Source organism: Medicago truncatula, chromosome 7 (genome assembly GCF_003473485.1).
Source record: "Medicago truncatula cultivar Jemalong A17 chromosome 7, MtrunA17r5.0-ANR, whole genome shotgun sequence".
Lineage (NCBI taxonomy): Eukaryota > Viridiplantae > Streptophyta > Magnoliopsida > Fabales > Fabaceae > Medicago > Medicago truncatula.
In genome coordinates, this window is record NC_053048.1 from 50,980,899 (window position 1) to 50,999,362 (window position 18,464).

Below are 18,464 nucleotides of genomic sequence, written 5' to 3' on the forward strand. Positions count from 1 at the left end.
CTCTACAACTTCAGCAAATTCCTACTATAGGTTGTTAAGTGAATTGGAAATACCAGTGAAATTTCTGCAATAAACTTCATGTGAGATACGTGAGAGAAAACTTACCTGCAACTATCATTATACCTTTCCTGCGTTTGGATACTGTTTAAAATGAAAACTAGAACATGATGAAATGCATATTCCAGTAATCAACTATACATAACTAGGGTTAGTGCAAACCGTTGATGCATAAAGTGCGGAAGTGGTGTAAATCCAGAGTACTGAGTTTGATTCGTAATCACATTATATTATATAATGAATAAACTGAAGAAAGTTCATGCCAAGTGTTCTCTGTTTTCAATTCTTAACTGTTTCTATATCACATGAAAGGCTTGTACTTGTACACACTGCCTACAATGGTTACCACAATGACTGGTATAAATTAAGGTTCAAAATTTGATACAACCATTGACACTAATTAAGACCGTAACCCATTGTCAGCAACAAAATTCTGATGAATAACAACAACTCTGTGTTACAGTATCATGCTGAACAAATAAATGTGATGTTGATGTTATCTGCATTTGGCACTTCCGTAGTCCACTAATCAGGATTTGTTGCCAGCTGAGCCTTGGATAGTCTCCAAAAGATGTTCAATTCTGTATTTCATAATAGGTTGTCCTTTTCGTGTCTTCTTAAACATTTTTTCCCGTAAACTTTTTCTGCGTGCTTCAGCTTTTTCTCTCTGTTCCTTCTTTTCTTTGAATACTGCTTCCCTCTCCATTCTTTCTCTCTCTTTTTCTTCATGCTGCTTCTTGTATAGTTCTTCCAAACTAAAAGCACTATCCTTCTTCCTTCTCCTCCTCCCATTCTTATCCTTGTCCTCTTCAGTTTCATTCAAATTCTGCAACAGCAAGTAGAAAGGAACATAAATAGTGTGATAAAAAAATAAACATCGATCAATGAATGTTACGGCGCAAAGAACCTCAGATAGATCAATATTCTGAGGCTCAGACTGCAACATCAGTTCTTCCTTCTAAAACATGGAAATAAAAATTTCTCTTTTATGACACAGGATAAATGTGAATTCTATAAATAGCAGTAACACAAAATCAGAATCATCAGCACATCTGACGTATTAGGCAGGTCTTGACCTGTAGATAGTAATAATAACAATCTCAAGGCAAGCAGCAAATATGATATCAAACCTCAATATGTCTTTGGGAGACTGAGGGATCACTCTGATGGTTTTGCTGCTTTAGCATCTTCTTATACTTCTTCACTTTCTTAGCATTGTTGTATATCTCCCTTTGCTTCTCTGAAAAAGAAAGAGAAAAAAAACTATGACAAGTGTGAACTGATATATTTAAATCTTAAAGTGATAGAATGTATACAGAATCAGGGTAATGTTCGAAAATCTTAAAAATGGCCGTGAAAGGAAAAAAAATGCTCTAGAGCACATAAAATGAGAAAATATAGCACCTTCAGAACAAATTACAATTGTTAAGTACCAAATGAAAGAAGTTCTTTTGTACTTTTATTACATCAAATATTTTGAAGAAAACAACGCAAGGAATTACTGTTTGATTACCACCAAAATATTAAATATTCAATGAAGATAATAAAATCATGTGAACTAACTAGCTCTAGAGGCTAGGTGCCAATAGTAAAACTTTACCGAAGTACTATACTTATTGCCTCATTTGATTTTTTTTTTTTAATGGAAGGGTCTAAATCACAAGAAAACAAAATTACACGGGAACAACACTAGGAGTAGAAACTCTTAAAACATCAGCAAGAAACGACTATATGCCAGAGGAGCCGGACTGCTCCATAACCAAATAATCATCTAAAGAGCACCCCCAATCTAAGGAAAGAAGAACCCTAATTCATTTCAAGGTTCAGGGTTCATGTCCTCACAAGAAGGAAAATATTAACATACTAACATTTGCCATTCAAAAAATATCAAAAAAATAAAATAACGTGAATTTGCTGAATTTTTAGTCATAGAAGTTGTCTACGGCAAAGACATTATTACGTGGATAGACCACCGTGCTGTGCTTTTTAAGTTAAAATGGCAATAGTAATGGAGCTTGAAATGTGAAAAAAAATACATCACACAGCATTTCAAATGTTCACAACGCCAAACTACGTAGCTTAATGTTAAAAAATGACTTCTGAAGTTTCTTCATGCTTCCTAAGGTCTACTTCCATTCTTTTTTCTCTGAAGCCCAATATCTCCCTTCTCCTTTGGAAGAGAAACGCCAAACCACTGGTTTGTTGCTACATGGTAGGACATAACAAGTTCAAATTGTGAAATCAGTCACTTGTGAATGCTTTTAAATGCCGTATATGACGGATCGCTAGACCACTCATCACGTTTTTAGCACAATTAATTGCATATAGTCCCTTATTTGCCGAAGCAACAATAAATACCGACGTTGGACAAAGAAACAAAGCGGAAAGGGAGAGAGATGTTGGAAGAAAATGAAAGAAAGACGATAACTATAAGCATGGAAATTAGAAATATCAACAAGATCTAGCAAAGCACGAATATATTTGGGTTCATTAACCACATCGGCTTTATAGAATTTCCATGTGTCTGATAACTCCACGAATCTTGCAATTTTACTGAAATATTCACACTCAAAGTGTTACCGTATCTTGTTAGACTCTATGTAACTAGGACCTAACTGGATACAATGAAGCCAATAAGGTTTGAACCTATGTTCCCTTCATATTTAGACCAATAATTATAGTAGTTTAAAAAAATATCTAAGTCCTAAAAATATACATTTACAAAATAAATATAAATAAAAATATAAACACAAACACAAACAAACAATTTGATAAATAGTTTGGGAAAGAGGTTTAGTAAAAACGATTGCCCAAAACGGTGGAATTGTCAACAAAAAAAGCATAGCAACATATGTTAAGGGCAGAAACGGAGTGCAATGTAATGAACTTATATTATGTTAATTTTTTTTTTGACATGTGATATTATGTTCCATTGCTTATATATTAAAAGACAGGATGGAATACATTCAATTCCATTCTATCCAACATTCTACATTTTCTTCTGCTCAAATTTGAGGCTATGTAAGGGAATTAGGGAACACGATTTTCTCCAATCCACCATAATATCCAAACAATGAGTGGCAATGTCAGTTACACTGAATTCAACTCCATCCTATTCCATTTCATTGCAATCTCCATAAACCAAAGAGAAACTAACCACCCTTAATCTCGAGAAAACTAAAAAATATCCCTCTTTCTAAATTGAGGATGCAATGCAATTAAGTTTCTTTATTACATACTTGTATTTTTGAATAGTAGATGTTAGATTATTATTTAATCCTTCGTCTGGGATCGAACCCATAATCTCCAACTTCTAGTCCCTAGGCACAAAGCAGTTGAACTACTAACCCAACCCCTCTTTATCATCTCTGATACTAAACAAAAAATAATCAAAATAATGTAGTATTCTAACTCAAGCATTCAATTGCAGCCATAACCACTCACCCCTACTTGCATTCTGGATTGCATTTTTCACCTCCCAAACATCAATTTGTAAGAACTAATAACTCAAAGTCTCAAACATAAAAAAAATAAGACAAAGCCCTACATTTTTCTTCTATTCTTTTCCTTCACTATAAAGCAAATTTCGTAACTTAAATAACTCAAATGAATAACTAATAAGTATACACATAAAATATGAAAGAGCCTGAAAATATTGAGAATAATTTGAATAAGTAAATGAAAAAGAGAAAGTTGCATACTTATGAGCGAAGGGTTGTATCCACTGTTATTGGATTTGGCATTAGCGAAAGCGTTAAGCGAAAGGCCACTTCCACCTAACCTCGAAACGTTCCTCCTTTTATTCTTCTTCATCGTCAATCGTTTCTGCTTATCTTCATGACTATCGCTGCGTTCATCGTTATTTTTCGTCATTGTTGGAAGATTAATTAACGAACTTCAGAGTAATTGTGGAGAGAAAAATGAACAAATTGCAAACCCTAATTTACAGAGGACAAATGCTGGTGGCTCGTAAATAAGAAGATTTCACGGCGGGCTAGGCTTCTTCCAGTAAGCCCAAAACTAAATATTTGTACTCTCAGCCCAATAAGAGAAAATACATATTTTTTAGGTCAAATGCATCTAAAGGTCTTTAAGTTTTTCATTTTTTTTAAAAGTGGTCATTTAAGTTTCAAAGGTCACAAACAAGTCCTTTTAGTTTTTGAATCGTTTCAAACAAGTCCTATTGTAGATAGCGTAGTTGGTAATTGCTTCCTTGAACTCATCTTTGATATCAAATTTGGCTCATAATACCCACTTAAAATTAGTCATCTTTATAGGCATGACAAATGGTGGATAATGCTCTTTGTTGCTATCATCTGAATCATCATCATCATCCTCTAAAAGGACTCGTTTGAAACGATTCAAAAACTAAAAGGACTTGTTTGGGACTTTTGAAACTTAAAGGACCACTTTGGGACTTTTGACACTTAAAGGACGACTTTGGGAAAAACGAAAAACTTAAAGGACCTTTAGATGCATTTGACCTATTTTTTTATTGGGGCTCGAATAAGAATGGTCGTCGTGGCATAAATTGGAAACGTTGGGACAAACTCACTTTACACAAAAGTCATGGAGGCCTAGGCTTTCGTGATATGAAAGCATTTAATCTATCTATGCTTGGTAAGCAAAGTTTGAAACTCTTGACCGACTCTACCTCCTTACTTACTCGTGTCCTCGAAGCCAAATACTTCCCACGAAGGGATTTCTTGGATGCCTCCCTCGGTCATAATCCAAGCTTTACTTGAAGGAGTCTTTGGAGTACTCAACATTTGCTTACTTTGGGTTATATATGGAAAATTGGTGACAATACAAAAATTAATGTCTGGAATATGCCTTGGATCCGTAACCTCCCATCCCTAAAGCCTTCTACTCGTCCACCACTTTATTATGAAGATCTCACAATGAATCATTTGTTGAATCCGGGTTTGAACTTTGGAATCATGCAATGGTAAATTCTATCTTTAATCAATCATATGCAGTTGTTGTTCTCACCATTCCTCTTTATTCACACTCAATAGAAGATTCTCGCATTTGGAAGGTAACAACAGATGGGTCCTATAAGGTCAAGTCAGCTTATCGAATCTGTATCGACCTTCTTCATGCATCCGTCCCTATGCAAGGTAGTGTTCCATGGCAGTTCCTATGGAACCTAAAAGTTCCACACCGGGTTCGATCCTTCCTTTGGTGCTTAGCTCACCAATGTCTACCTACACGCACCAATCTTATCAACCGTGGTATTCCTTATGATGATACTTGCGTGTCTTGCAATCTATTGGCTGAAACGCAGATGCATACGTTTTTTGTTTGTTCAAAAGCTGCAACTTGTTGGACCATAATTGGCATTAATAATATTGTCCGTGAGCTACTCCAAGAGGCTAATGACTTTACTGTAATGTTGTTTGACTTACTTGGCAGGCTATCGATGCAACAACAAACACTAAACACTATGACCCTTTGAGCCTACGGAAGAGCCGAAACACTAAACTTTGGGAGTCCACTGACACCTCTCGCACCTTCATTGTCAACCGTGCCAAGCACTCCACGAACGGACTTGTATGCAAAGAGTCAAAATTCAGGAACACAACTTAGATCATACCTTTACTTGGTCAAAACCTCCGATTCGTGTGATAAAAAGTAACGTCGATGCAGCTACCTTCAACAACAACTCTATCATGGGATACAACATGTGCTTTAGAGACTCCTCAGGTCAGCTATTATTTGAAAAATCAGATGTGTCGTATTTCACCGCCACGTTACTAGAAGCAGAATCCATTGGTTTGCTTGAATCTATCAAAATGGCGATATCAAAGGGATTGCACATTGTTTGCTTTGAATCAGATCGCAAGTCCCTAGTTGATGCACTTTCTGTTTCAAATGTTCCTACCAATGAGTTTGGAGATATCATATCACAATGTAGAAATCTATTGTTAGATAAACCCGACTTTATAGTGTCATATGTTCGTAGGCAAGCAAATAAGGTTGCTCATAGTATTGCTAGAGCGTCCTTATCCAATCCTAGCCCCCATATTTTCTATGATGTACCATCTACTTTGTACCCTTTGATTATGAACGAAATGCATTAATCTTGCCTTTGCTAAAAAAAATTGAATTTAATTTATTTCCTAAAAAAAACTGAATTTAATTTATATATACTGAGGGGTATTTTTGTTTTTATACATACACTCAATCAAATCATTTTCATGAGGTCGCTTTTTTAGGGTTGCTCATAAAATATCGATGCACATCTATTTGTTATAATTTGATTGAATGCATGTTTAAAAAAGTTTTACACGATGCATATAAGTTAATCTCACATTCAATCAACTAGGACTGTTAGACAATAGCCAAAAGAACTCAAGGAAAGAAAAAGACTGCAAAACAACTAGACGGGACTAGAAACTTCAATAACATCTGCTAATATCAATCGACTAATCAAAATCGAGCATAACTCATTTAAAATAGTAATTAATGTAATTAATTGATTAGGTATTAGGTAATGAAGGTTAAAATTGTAAATTAAATGATTTCAATGAAGGATAAAATTGGAAGAAACAAAACATAAAAACGTGGTAGGTATTCCTTTATATATAAATATAAATTTGCAAATTTTTATAAAAACAAAGTGTTTATGCGGCAAAATATAAAGGCTAGTTTCTTGAGACGGATAAGACCATAAAGAAACTCATTCAAAGTGGATTAAAGAAATTCTCTCCCTCCATGTGTAAATCTTTTTTTTTTTTTGTTCATGTACTAGAATTCATCTTATAAGGTGAATAAGTAGGTGTTCGAGGTTCGAACCCCGTCTTCTGCATATAATAATGCATTGTTCTACCAACTGAGTTATGCTCACGGGACCACCTTAGGGGTGATACATAGACCACCTTAGGTGGCATACACCCTTTAAAACTCCACACACAATTTTGAATGTGTCCACGTGGTCCCCACACACAATGAAAGAGAGAATGTTGGTAAGGTGAAACTCCTAAAATATCCCTATCACATGGGATGTACATGAGTGGTATAAAAAAATGTTGTCCATCAATAATTATTCAAGTAAAAAACAAAGACGAGACCACAAAAATGACAAAGTTTTTTTTTTTGAAACAAAAAATGACAAAGTTATCACCCAAAAGTTTCAATAGTATTGTATTTTTATAAATAGTTCAAATTCAAATAAAAGAATAATGATTAAATAAATGTAGATATAACCCTCCTTAAAATAAAAAAAAATAAAAAGGAGATATATGTACTCATCTCATCTAAACATTTTTTGTTTTTTTGAGGTGATCTGAACATTCTTAAGTTTTATGTATTTCTTACACGCTCTTGTCTTGATAATTTTCTCACAATAATGCTATCCATATGGTAAATTAACTATGTTTTATCCATTATTCAGGCTTATAATGAGGGATCGCTATCCTCTACTGCCACATTTTCATGCCATAGCAATTGAGAGCCGTATGATAAAAAATTAGATGGCTCACATTTTCGAGCAATGAATGTGGTCACCTCTCACGTGGTTTTTAAACTTTCGTTGCGGAAGCCTAGTCATGTATGTTGTAAAATAAACCACAGTTGGTAAAATGTGAATCGTGAGATTTTGATCACATAGTCAAAACTACTATATATATTGCCGTAAATTCAAAATCTACAACGAGTGAGCGAGCAGTGTACGAAAAGTAACAGAAGTATTAACTAACACCACTACATTTTAAATTATAAACTTGAATGCATGTTTATCATCACCCTTGTAAGTAAAATGTTAAAAAGAAAAAAAGCTGTGATGGAGCTGATTCCACAGAGACGTTGTGAGAGTGAGACATATAAATTTGAAAAAGAAAGGAAGAAGATTGATGAAACACATTAAATATACATGTAGGGTCGTACAAGTTGCCTTCAATGCATTTCCAACCTCCCCACCTTACTCATTCACTCATAGATCTTCCTTTCAAATCTTACTACTACTATTTTATTTATATACTCCTGCTTTATCGTTCCTTACACACCAAAAACTATTCTACTAAATATTTATTATACTTCTTCAAAGAGTACTTACTATATGGGAAACCAGTCAAAGACAAGTGTGGATGGAGTTCACAGCGATGTAAAGGTTTTGGAGATGAAAACTAAAAGGAGTAATGTTTTAGATGTGTTGCTTAGGGTTCTTGGTTTCTTGCTTACTCTCACTGCTACTATCATTGTGGGTTTTGGCAAGGAGACTAAGGTCATTTCATACGCTTCATTGCAATTCAAAGTTACTGCTAAGTGGGAATATATGTCTGCTATTGTGTAAGCTCATCACATCTCTTCCTCTCTACTAAGGGCAAGTAGTTCTCATGTTTTGTATTTTCTTTTTATAGGTCAAGCTAACAAGTGCCCTAATAGCACTAATTAAGATAACAAAAAATAGAAAATTTTAAATTTATTTCATTAACAATTGCTATATATAAGGGTTCTCTTTAGCATTTGTACTCACCACCTTCTTTTACAATTTTTTAAAACAGATCTTACATTTAAAAAAAAAATGTCAAAATATTTTTCTTGAAAATGTTCCTATTTTGCTTTCCATCTTCTCTTTATCCCAAACATTCACTACATTATTAGTCTTTTTTTTTTTTGGTTACACATTATTAGTCTTTTATCTCATTGTTAACAATTTAAATTAAACGTAAATTTTCAAAAATAAATACTGAAAATGTTTTAAGAAATTAATGGAGTCTAAATATTTTATTTTTAGTAACTATAATATGTTAATTAATAACGGTGTATTTTTCATTCAAAGGGTCTTTTTTATATATAAAAAAAAATCAATAGATAAGAAAATCCATTATTAATCTCTATTTTAAGCAAATCTCTCTCTCAAAATGTTGTGATGTGACACAAATAGTATGTACTTAGGCTTAGGCTTGTGAGTAAGGTTTAGTAGTTGGTAAAAACATTCGTTTGAACATATCAACATCTTAAATGAATTTTAATTAATTCATGATATCTTCTTAAAAAAAATATTAATTCATGATATTTTTTTTTTGAAGGAATTCATTCATGATATTATATGTATACAATTAATTGAAGTTTGTCATTATCAAATCTAAAACTTAACAAATCAGCAGGCCCATTTAAGGCTGAAGCAATCAACATCACTTTATTTATCATGGGAATCACTTTATTTATCATATTGGTCATAGCTCCTCTTTATTTAGAATATAAAATTAGTGGCATTTTTTTAAGAGGTGTAGTATTTAGACATTCTCAATTCAAACACCTTATTCGACACTTTATAAAATATAACAGAGATGTGTATAGTGTTTGAAGCGATGAGAGAAAAAATAACATAAAAGTCGAAAACAGTATATGCATATAGTATTGATGTCGGGTTTTGTGTCTGATTCTTTTTTTTTTTTTTGTCTTAAGTAGTATAATCTCAAAGTGACTGACTTTATTCTCTATTAGGTTTTTCTTGGTGACAAATGCTATAGGATGTTCATATGCTGCAATTTCTATGGTGGTTTCAACAATTGCAAGAACCAGTGGAAATAAAACAGCACTATTGATGATAACACTGCTTGACCTAGTTATAATGGCATTACTCTTCTCAGCCAATGGAGCTGCTGGTGCAGTGGGAGTGTTAGGACAGAAAGGAAACTCACACGTGCAATGGATGAAAGTGTGCAATGTATTTGATGCCTATTGTCGTCACATGACTGTTGCTTTGGTCCTATCTATCATTGGTTCCACTGTCTTCCTTTTACTTGTGGCTCACTCTCTTTTCAAACTCCATTATTATAGATCAAACTAGATCATATACTATTATTACTTTTAATGTGTTATTTATTCTAGGTGTCAATCAATCTTGTTTTCTCATATTAATAACTAAAGTTGTTTTTATTAAATATAGGTACTATATGTAATTTATTATGCCTCTATTAAGTGAGTTTGCTAAGTTCTAGTGGTAAATATTGTATCCAATATATATATATAAAAAAAAGGGAAAAGCAAATACTATTGTTGTATCCTATTTTATTTTACAAGATGGTAGGTCTAGTTATTTAAGAGGAGTAAACTAAATATGGCTACTTTTTTTCTGAATGCAAGTAGTAATGCCCCATATATATAGGTAAGCTACCCATAAAATGAGAGGATCTAACTCTAAGATCAGTATGTGACCTTCTTCACCTTCCTCCTTGAAAGGAAATTAATGTTTTACGGCTATAATAAATGAATAGAACATAGCGAAGTACATGAGGCAATTGCAAGAGTTTACTTTGAGTTTCTTATATACTCCACCCGAGCTCTAATATATAAGCAAAACACTACTCAATACTCATATTTGGTGATATCAAATATAATAAGTACATTTCATTACTTTCTTAAAAAAAAAAAAAATACATTTCATTAGAGCATCTCCAACACTAGCATTGTAATTTTGTTCTTGGTTACATTTTTGTGAGTCCAAACGTGAGAGGTAGGATTTCAAAAAATCAATCCATTTTTCACTCCAACGGAAAATTTTCATTTTCTTGTTCTATTTAAGTGGGCCCAATTCCCCCAATATTATTTCACATGCGGTTTCACTCCTTCCCATGCATCTCTCTTCTCTTTGATTTTTCTGACACATTTTAGTTAGAACGTTGTTCTTGATGCGCAACCGTTCTCCAGGGGTGGCTGACAGGTAGATCTTCTCCAATGTTAAAGAATCATTTTGGTGTGTTCTTGCTTTTGTAGAACAAATGCTAGAACAATGTTTGATATTCTCAAGTTAATTTTTGTGGGCCACTAATTACCACACATAGGATTTAAGAACACTCCCTCATTTTCACTACAATTGCATTTAAGTTCTTAATTTGTTTTATACGGCGTCCACCATGAACTTCACATATATTTTCTTTTTCTTTCCTCTTTTATCTCTCCTTGTTGTTTGTTTTGTCTCACATAGCACCTGCAAGAACATGTTCCCCTAGAAGAACGGTTCTCCAACCTGTCTTCCAGGTCATTTTCCTCCAATACCTAGAACAAAATTTTGTATTCTTGTGTTATAAGAACAGTGTGTAGAACCGGTGTGTAGAACCAGCGTTGCTGGTACTCTTACTTTTACTCTATTGAATATTGTCATTTCTAAAATACACATGATTTCAAATTCCTATGGATCCGTTCTTATAAATCACACTTTCGAAAATACACTTATTTTTAATGGGATGAAGAAGATAAATTGCACTTAATCAAATTTCTTAACTCTCTTAAATCTTCTTAACTTTTCTCTCTTAATTAAGTCTTCATTATATATGTCCACCAAGTTTCACAATTTCTTAACATATATACTAGTATATATCACGTTACCTTACCTTGACACATTTTTCTTAAAATAGTTTTCATCAACCTAAAATTTTGATAATTCTACACCAATACTAGCATATAGCTTTTTAATATGTGTATTAAAACTAGAAAATCATCAACACAATTGGGGTTGTGAAATGTAATTGTGATGCTCTATTTTTTGGCCAAGAAGCTAAGACGTGAATTGGGGTTTGTTTTGGCATCCATCTTGGAAGCTTGGGGGATATTCTTATTGCTATTCAATGAAGTGCAGATACGGGGCTTGTCAAAGTGGTGTTTGAGCTTGAAACTAAAACTGTTATTGATAGTGTTAATAGCTAAATCGCGGTCCAATTAAATCAGACCACATCATCCAATAAGTTGACATCATGAACGAAAAGTAACGGTTTTTTTAATTTGCAATCCTAACAAAAAGGTATTCATAGACTAAAATAAAAAATAAAATAAAAACCGTAATTTTAACTGAATTTTTATTATGGAACACACATTCAATTTTTGTGGCATGTCTTGTTGAAATTTTATATCTCTCTACTAGTAAGTTGCCTTTCATATCTACGCTGCGGTAAGCTGCTTTTTTTTTTCTTTCTTTCTTCTTCACTTTCTGTTTTTGCTCTTTCCAACTGTAGGCTAAAACAAACTGCCGTGCAGTTGGGCTATTTGTACACCGCACCACAATCCGGGCAGCTGCACCAAAAAACACCTACCTAGATAAACAATCCCTAGAATTCCAACACCATTTGAAGAACATAAAAGCACCAATTTCCAATCTATTACGACACCAACACCAAGATAAGGTCTTAACCGCATCAAAAATCTCCCCCACATCCTTTTTAGCCCCTTTGAAAATCCTATCATTCCTCTCAAGCCAAATAATCAAAATGGTAGCATGCCAAATCAACAACAAACCTTTCCTCATTTTTTTAGAACTAACCTCATTAAACCAACAATCAAGATGAGTAGTCAAAGATGGAGGAGTAATAAAATTCAAATTCACCCAATTAAGCACCATAACCCACAATTTTGCCACAAACTCACAATGAATAAAAAGATGGATTGCCGACTCGTCCATCCTACCACAAAGGACACAAAGCCGCTCCTCCCCCCCTCCACCCAACACCCTCCAACGCAAGATTAACCCGAGTCGAAATACGGTCTTGAAGGAGAGTCCAAGAGAACGCCAGAACCTTCAAGGGAGCCGAACTCTTCCAAATATCATTGAACACCCTTTTATCCCCTTCTCCAATCACCATCTCATTCACTCGCAACCTTTCAAGTAAAGAGTAACAAGACTTTACCGATAAACAAGCTTCCACACCCAAGAATCACAATCCCCAATCACTTCAAAAGCGCCTAAACAAAGTAACAAATCATTCACGAGACCTATTTCCCACACAAACAAGTTACGCCTCCACAACAAACTCCACTCTCCAACACCATCCCTCGCCGCCCACATCTCACCGACAAGCGCCTCCTTTTGAATTGACAAAGAATAAAGGCGCGGGAAAGCGACTCGAAGGGGATCTTCCATTTATATACGGCACTCTTGATTATGTGTTTGTCTTGAACATCGATTTTGTTTTTCATAAATTTTGTTGTTCAGTTTTATGTTTAATGGGTTCTCATGAATTTTTATTGTAAAAAAAAGTTTAATAAAATAGTTTTAAAATCAGGAGAATGTTTTAGTTTTAAAATTCCTCCTCACTCTCGTTAACCAAATATAAATTTAACTAAAATTCCTCCTATCCTTTTTTTTTGAACCAAATAGATCTTAAGATTCTCTCGACTTGTGTGATAAAATATTATACATCGACATCCAATCACAACTGTTCAATTTACCATATCATGTTTTACGATTAAAACAAAAAAGAAGTTATATAATTATTTCACTTTGTTTTTTTAGTTTAGAGATCCAAAATCATGAATAACAAGGCATAAAAAAGTATATAACATTTATAATCAAAAAATCATTTTTTATAGGGTTAATTAAGTTTTTAATCCCTATAAATATTCACAGTTTTGTTTTTAGTCCCTACACAATAAAATCACACTTTTTAGTCCCTGTGACATTTTCCTTAAGCATTTTAGGGACCAAAAATGATGATGGAGATTTTTGACAGGGACTAAAAATGATGATGGAGAATTTTAAGGACTAAAAATTTTGCTAAAAAATTTTATAGGGACTAAAAAATGTGATTTTATTTTGTAGGGACTAAAAACAAAACTGTGAATATTTATAGGGACTAAAAACTTAATTAATCTTTTTTTATATTTTCAAGAGTTTGACTACATAAATTTCATGATATTTTTTCCTATATTTGTTTCCTCAACGGGTGTTTCAAAAACATTTGTTACCATTTTTCTGATTTTAAAACCCGCCCCCACCCACTTTTTTCTTGTAGTCACCTATTGGATAAATTTAACGTGCAAGAGCTCAAACACTTTCTTCATTCATTGAAGGGATTCAAATCATTCTTCTGTTATTGGACTTTCAATAACATCTTCAGCCACCTTGACAGATTGATTTGTCTCCACGTAACTTTTGCCTACAATTCTGAAGAAACTTTCGGTAATCAATAAATGTGGAGTATAAAGCAGACCAATCTCTACCGACGGCAGCTACAGGCCACAGCCAACAAACTTATTTCTCTTTTCTTAGAATAAAACAATGCACAACAGAGATTTGATTGCCGACAGTTTTTGTGAGGTGTTGTGAATTTCTTATTTTAATCATCAGAGCAGGACTTTGAGCATTATATTTTCAAGATTGCTTATAGTCTTGAATAGATAAATTATAAAACACGGTTCCAGGTTGTGAATGAGTGAGTTGCTTAAATAAAAGGTTGTTTGGTAGGTAAGAGTATTCATCAACTATTTCAATTCAATGCAAAAAGGGAGACAATCCCATAACTAGAGAGGACACCACAACATGGTTACGTAGGAATATATTCCTAAGCATTCATTATTCAAGCTCATCCAACACCGTTGTTCAAAAAAAAAAAAAAAAACTCATCCAACACCAATCCAAAGGTTTACACTTTTTTTTCTCTTTTTGGTATACATCTCGCACATTTATAAATCTCAGGAATGTCTAGAACTACAATTTTACATGGTTAAGCATTCATACTTCATAGTACATGATTGTAAATTCAGTGAGTTTGACAAAATCACAATGACATAGTTTTATTGAAGCTCCCAAATACATATTTTGCCAAAATCAGAGTGATATATCGTGATTTTGTCAAACTCACCAATAAACTAAACATAGTCAAAATATTTATTGGGTTGGAAAATAGAAAACCAGGATGAAGTATGACTCCTTGCCCAAACATAAGCACCTTCCAAGCTACAGCTTCAAGAACAACTACAGAAGAATGCAGTAGCTAGCAAAATGCTTCCTTCTTGGTGTACTTCTGCTCCAAGTCTACCATAGGTGCTCCATAATATAATATAAGAAACTGGAACAAGCATATATATGAATAAAATGCGGACAGGAAGTGTCCGCAAACTTACAAGTATTTCCCCCCAGCTAAAACTACAAAAGTTAGCAATTCAAACACAAATACAAAAACAACAGAACTGATATGTTGTTTTTCTATCTATATCAGAGCATAAAGTTGATGATTTGCCAGGCAAAACAAATCTGATAATACTACTGTCAACCATATTTCGTCAATTTGACTGCACAGTATCAAAGCTCTGGATCCAAGGATACACAACATCATACATCACATGCAAAATTTAAATAAGTTTACTATACAACAAGGGACATGTTACATAATTTATGTGACTTGAGCCAAGAATTTTCGTTAATTTGTTGTAGCAGCCTACCATGATTTCAGTGGTCTATCTTGGCAAATCGGCCCTTAACTCTTGTCCTGCTCTCCGCCCGAACTTTACGTGATTCATACCTTATATGCTTGTCATATCTGTTGTTTTTCATGTAGATACATGGGATGGTTATGAATTTATTTAAACAATCATCAAGATCTTAAATGTGCATGCACCTAGCTCATTGATCAACAATCCAACAATCATTTAAAAATTGCAAAGAGATGAAAATCCATGATCAATTACAGAACCACGGTTCGCAGTAAATGGAACAGGAAAATAACAGAAGTTTTTGAGAAAAAACTACATTGAACTTCTTCGATTTTCAAAATTGAGAAAACTATGCTGCATAGTATTATTTTTTTCCTTGATATCTCTCAAATAAAATATATCAAAAGGAAAATCCAATGAAAATATCCATTGATCAAGCCATATTACTTGGGAGTCATCATTGATAATATAAGAAAAAATACTCGACTCAGGTTATGAGTAGATTAAATGAAAGATCATACAAAAAATGTGTTCATATATTCAATGTCTTGAAGTTTTGAGTTCAGATCTGGAGTTACGATCACATACCTTCTTGTTTTCTTCTTTTGCTTGTACCGTAATAATGCAGAATCCCTTTCTTGACTTGCTAACTCATATGGAGGAGGAACAGCTTTAGAAGTAGTTGACAAGGTTTCAGACTTGACATACTCTGAAGGCGTCCCTCCGTTGTTACAATGGTTGAGAGGTTCTGAAGGCGTCCCTCCGTTGTTACAATGGGTATGAGGCTCCCCAACAGAAGATACAGAATGTTTAACTGAAATTTCTTCGGTGTGAGCTTTGAATGATGTATCAACAGGAACAACTTGATACATAGGCTCGCTACTTTCTCTGAGCCACTGAAATGATAACATTACTAAGAGTAGTAAATATATGTATTATTTTCAATAGAACACAGAAATCAGAATAACAACCACCTGGCTCATCTTATATCAATATCATAGCAAGTTCGTTTACCAAAAAGAGTGAAGATAGGAGCAATCAAAAAAGAGGGAAAAATAAACAAGGTGCATTGAATCAAGAGAATCAGAGATGCAAAAACAAGGCATCATCTGTGACTTATACATACACACAAATAAACATTACAAGGTTGAAAATGGTCTTAAAACAAGAAATCCATTATCAGGAATGAGGATTGACAACACAGTACAAAAACAAATGAATAGAAGCTTTACCTCATTTGAAGGAACAATATCAGCCTTTACATCACAATCAAAACTTGTAGATAAATTTGCCGGTGGTATATACTCTTCAGGATCATAGGGCTCAGACTTTGTCATCTCACGAAGCTGATTTAAAATCTCTTCTCTGTGTCTACCACAAGCAGCCTTACGATTCTGTTTCAATAACAACAATACCAGAACATGTTAAAATTGCAGCAATACACACATAATTTCAATTTGTTCAACTCAAGTGGTTAAAGGGTTTTTAGTAAAGATCAAATCGATCAGAATCACCCAAGATCAACCCATGAATGGAAACACCCCTTGGCCAGATATTAATTACTTAGAGCCGAAATCCAAATTACTAGAGTTGTTTCCCCTAAGAATTAAAACAAGAAAATATACACAGAATTTCAATACGTTCTTTTACATTTACCTCCAAATAATCCAAAAACAAAAAATCCAAAAAACTAATCATGTTTTCACTCTCAATTTAGCACTAATCCCATCATGCCTAGTTTACAATCAAGACCTGAACAAATAAATAATCCCTTTTGAGCACACAAAATAAACTAATCAATTATCCTAAAAAGACAAAATGAATTTTATTACATAATTTAAATATATTGGCATCCAAATAAAGGGCAGAATAAAAATGAACACAACACACACAGAAAGAGAGAGATTATCCATCAATTATACCTTAGGCAAAGGAGGAACCTCCATAGCACGATAGTTATGAGAAGAAGGAGAAGAAGAAATAAGATCATCAAGACTAACAAAAGAAGGAGCATCCCAAACAAACATATCAGAAAGCCCTTCAATCTCATACCCAACAAACCCATCTCCTACACTTTCCTGAGGCAAAAGCAACGATTTTTTTCCAATATCCTGCAAACCCAGAATCGACAAAAGCTCAGTAACAGAAGGGCACCCTGTAAAACCCTCAAGAGACCTTCGTTCATGAGGTGAAGATAGTGAAAGGTTGTGATTTTCCCAGTCACAGTTTTGACAGAAAACAGAGGATTCTGTAGAACAGAGTATAGTAGCAGGTGAATCATCGCATGAATCACAGATTAAGGAGCGTGTGTGCTTTGAGAAGAGTTGATTTGTGGAGTGAACTTCACGATCACAAGAGAAACAGAGTTTGGCTGAATCTGCTCTGCAGTATATAACTGCGTTTGAATGGCCACAATAATCACAGGGTCGAACTAGTTTGTGTGAAGGGTTAGGGTTAGGGTTTCTAGGAGAACCACCCATGGTGTGGTTTAAGAGAGAGATGAGAGAAAATGTGAGGAGAAAAGGTTAGGTGGAATGAGGATATGGTTTGAAGAGAGTGGCAAAAGAGGATTTGGCATGTGACTCATTTCTTGGAGGGCAAGCACAAGTTGTTGGAGTGAAGATAATGGAATTGACATTTTTGTTGTCATTGGGAAATGCTTTGACTTTTAAGTGATGTTAGAAACTTATAATTTCATATTTTGTCTTTGTTTTTTTAGGAAAATTTGATTTTCTTAAGAAGTTTTTTTTTTTTTATCAAGAAGATTGAAATTAAGTAATAAATATGCAGAAAATATCAATATTACATTAATAGAGTGTAAGCAGTCCTCGTGACAGTTGATAAGGACAATGCATAATATATGTAAAGTTTGGGATTCCAATCTCGACCACACAAAAAAAAAAAATAGTGTAAGCAGAATTAGATTCTTGGGAATGGACAAAATATAGTTAAGAGAGAATACGCCGCTAAAAATTATAAAAAATAAAAAAATAAAAAAAAAATCACAAGAAGATTGCTCATCGACAAAATTGATGAATATTTTGCACAAATAAGATATAGTTATAAAAAACAATGCAAAAGTACTATAAAAATTATGTGAAATTCATGAACAACATAATGTGTCAAAAGAATTACAACATTTATTATTTATAAATTATAATAAAAATATTAACTTATAACTGTTGTTGAGGCAAAATCCCTAATTAATTTTAAAGATAATAAACTTTAATGATTAAGGATTAAATGGACTTTGATTA

At 33.6% G+C, this 18,464-nt stretch overlaps 4 protein-coding genes across 5 annotated transcripts in view; 2 read left to right on the plus strand and 2 right to left on the minus strand.

Moving 5' to 3' along the window:
• The window catches only part of LOC11430011 (OVARIAN TUMOR DOMAIN-containing deubiquitinating enzyme 5), an 84,146-nt gene that overhangs the window by 23,061 nt on the left and 42,621 nt on the right, over positions 1-18,464 (plus strand). The gene's annotated exons all lie outside the window — the stretch shown is intronic.
• Positions 266-4,033, minus strand: LOC11442026 (DNA ligase 1). Its single transcript, XM_003625815.4, has 3 exons — positions 3,759-4,033; positions 1,188-1,297; positions 266-883 (listed from the first exon to the last, which is right to left on the minus strand). Exons 1-3 carry the CDS (start codon positions 3,928-3,930, stop codon positions 587-589), a joined length of 579 nt encoding a protein of 192 aa, XP_003625863.1. The 5' UTR covers positions 3,931-4,033; the 3' UTR covers positions 266-586.
• Positions 8,022-10,067, plus strand: LOC11442027 (CASP-like protein 1E1). The gene is made up of 2 exons (XM_003625816.4): positions 8,022-8,346; positions 9,508-10,067. The coding sequence occupies exons 1-2, from the start codon at positions 8,117-8,119 to the stop codon at positions 9,851-9,853; spliced, it is 576 nt and encodes a 191-aa protein (XP_003625864.1). The 5' UTR covers positions 8,022-8,116; the 3' UTR covers positions 9,854-10,067.
• LOC11434778 (zinc finger protein CONSTANS-LIKE 13) lies at positions 14,398-17,822 on the minus strand. The gene is made up of 4 exons (XM_003625818.4): positions 17,130-17,822; positions 16,440-16,601; positions 15,796-16,103; positions 14,398-15,314 (listed from the first exon to the last, which is right to left on the minus strand). Exons 1-4 carry the CDS (start codon positions 17,685-17,687, stop codon positions 15,224-15,226), a joined length of 1,119 nt encoding a protein of 372 aa, XP_003625866.1. The 5' UTR covers positions 17,688-17,822; the 3' UTR covers positions 14,398-15,223.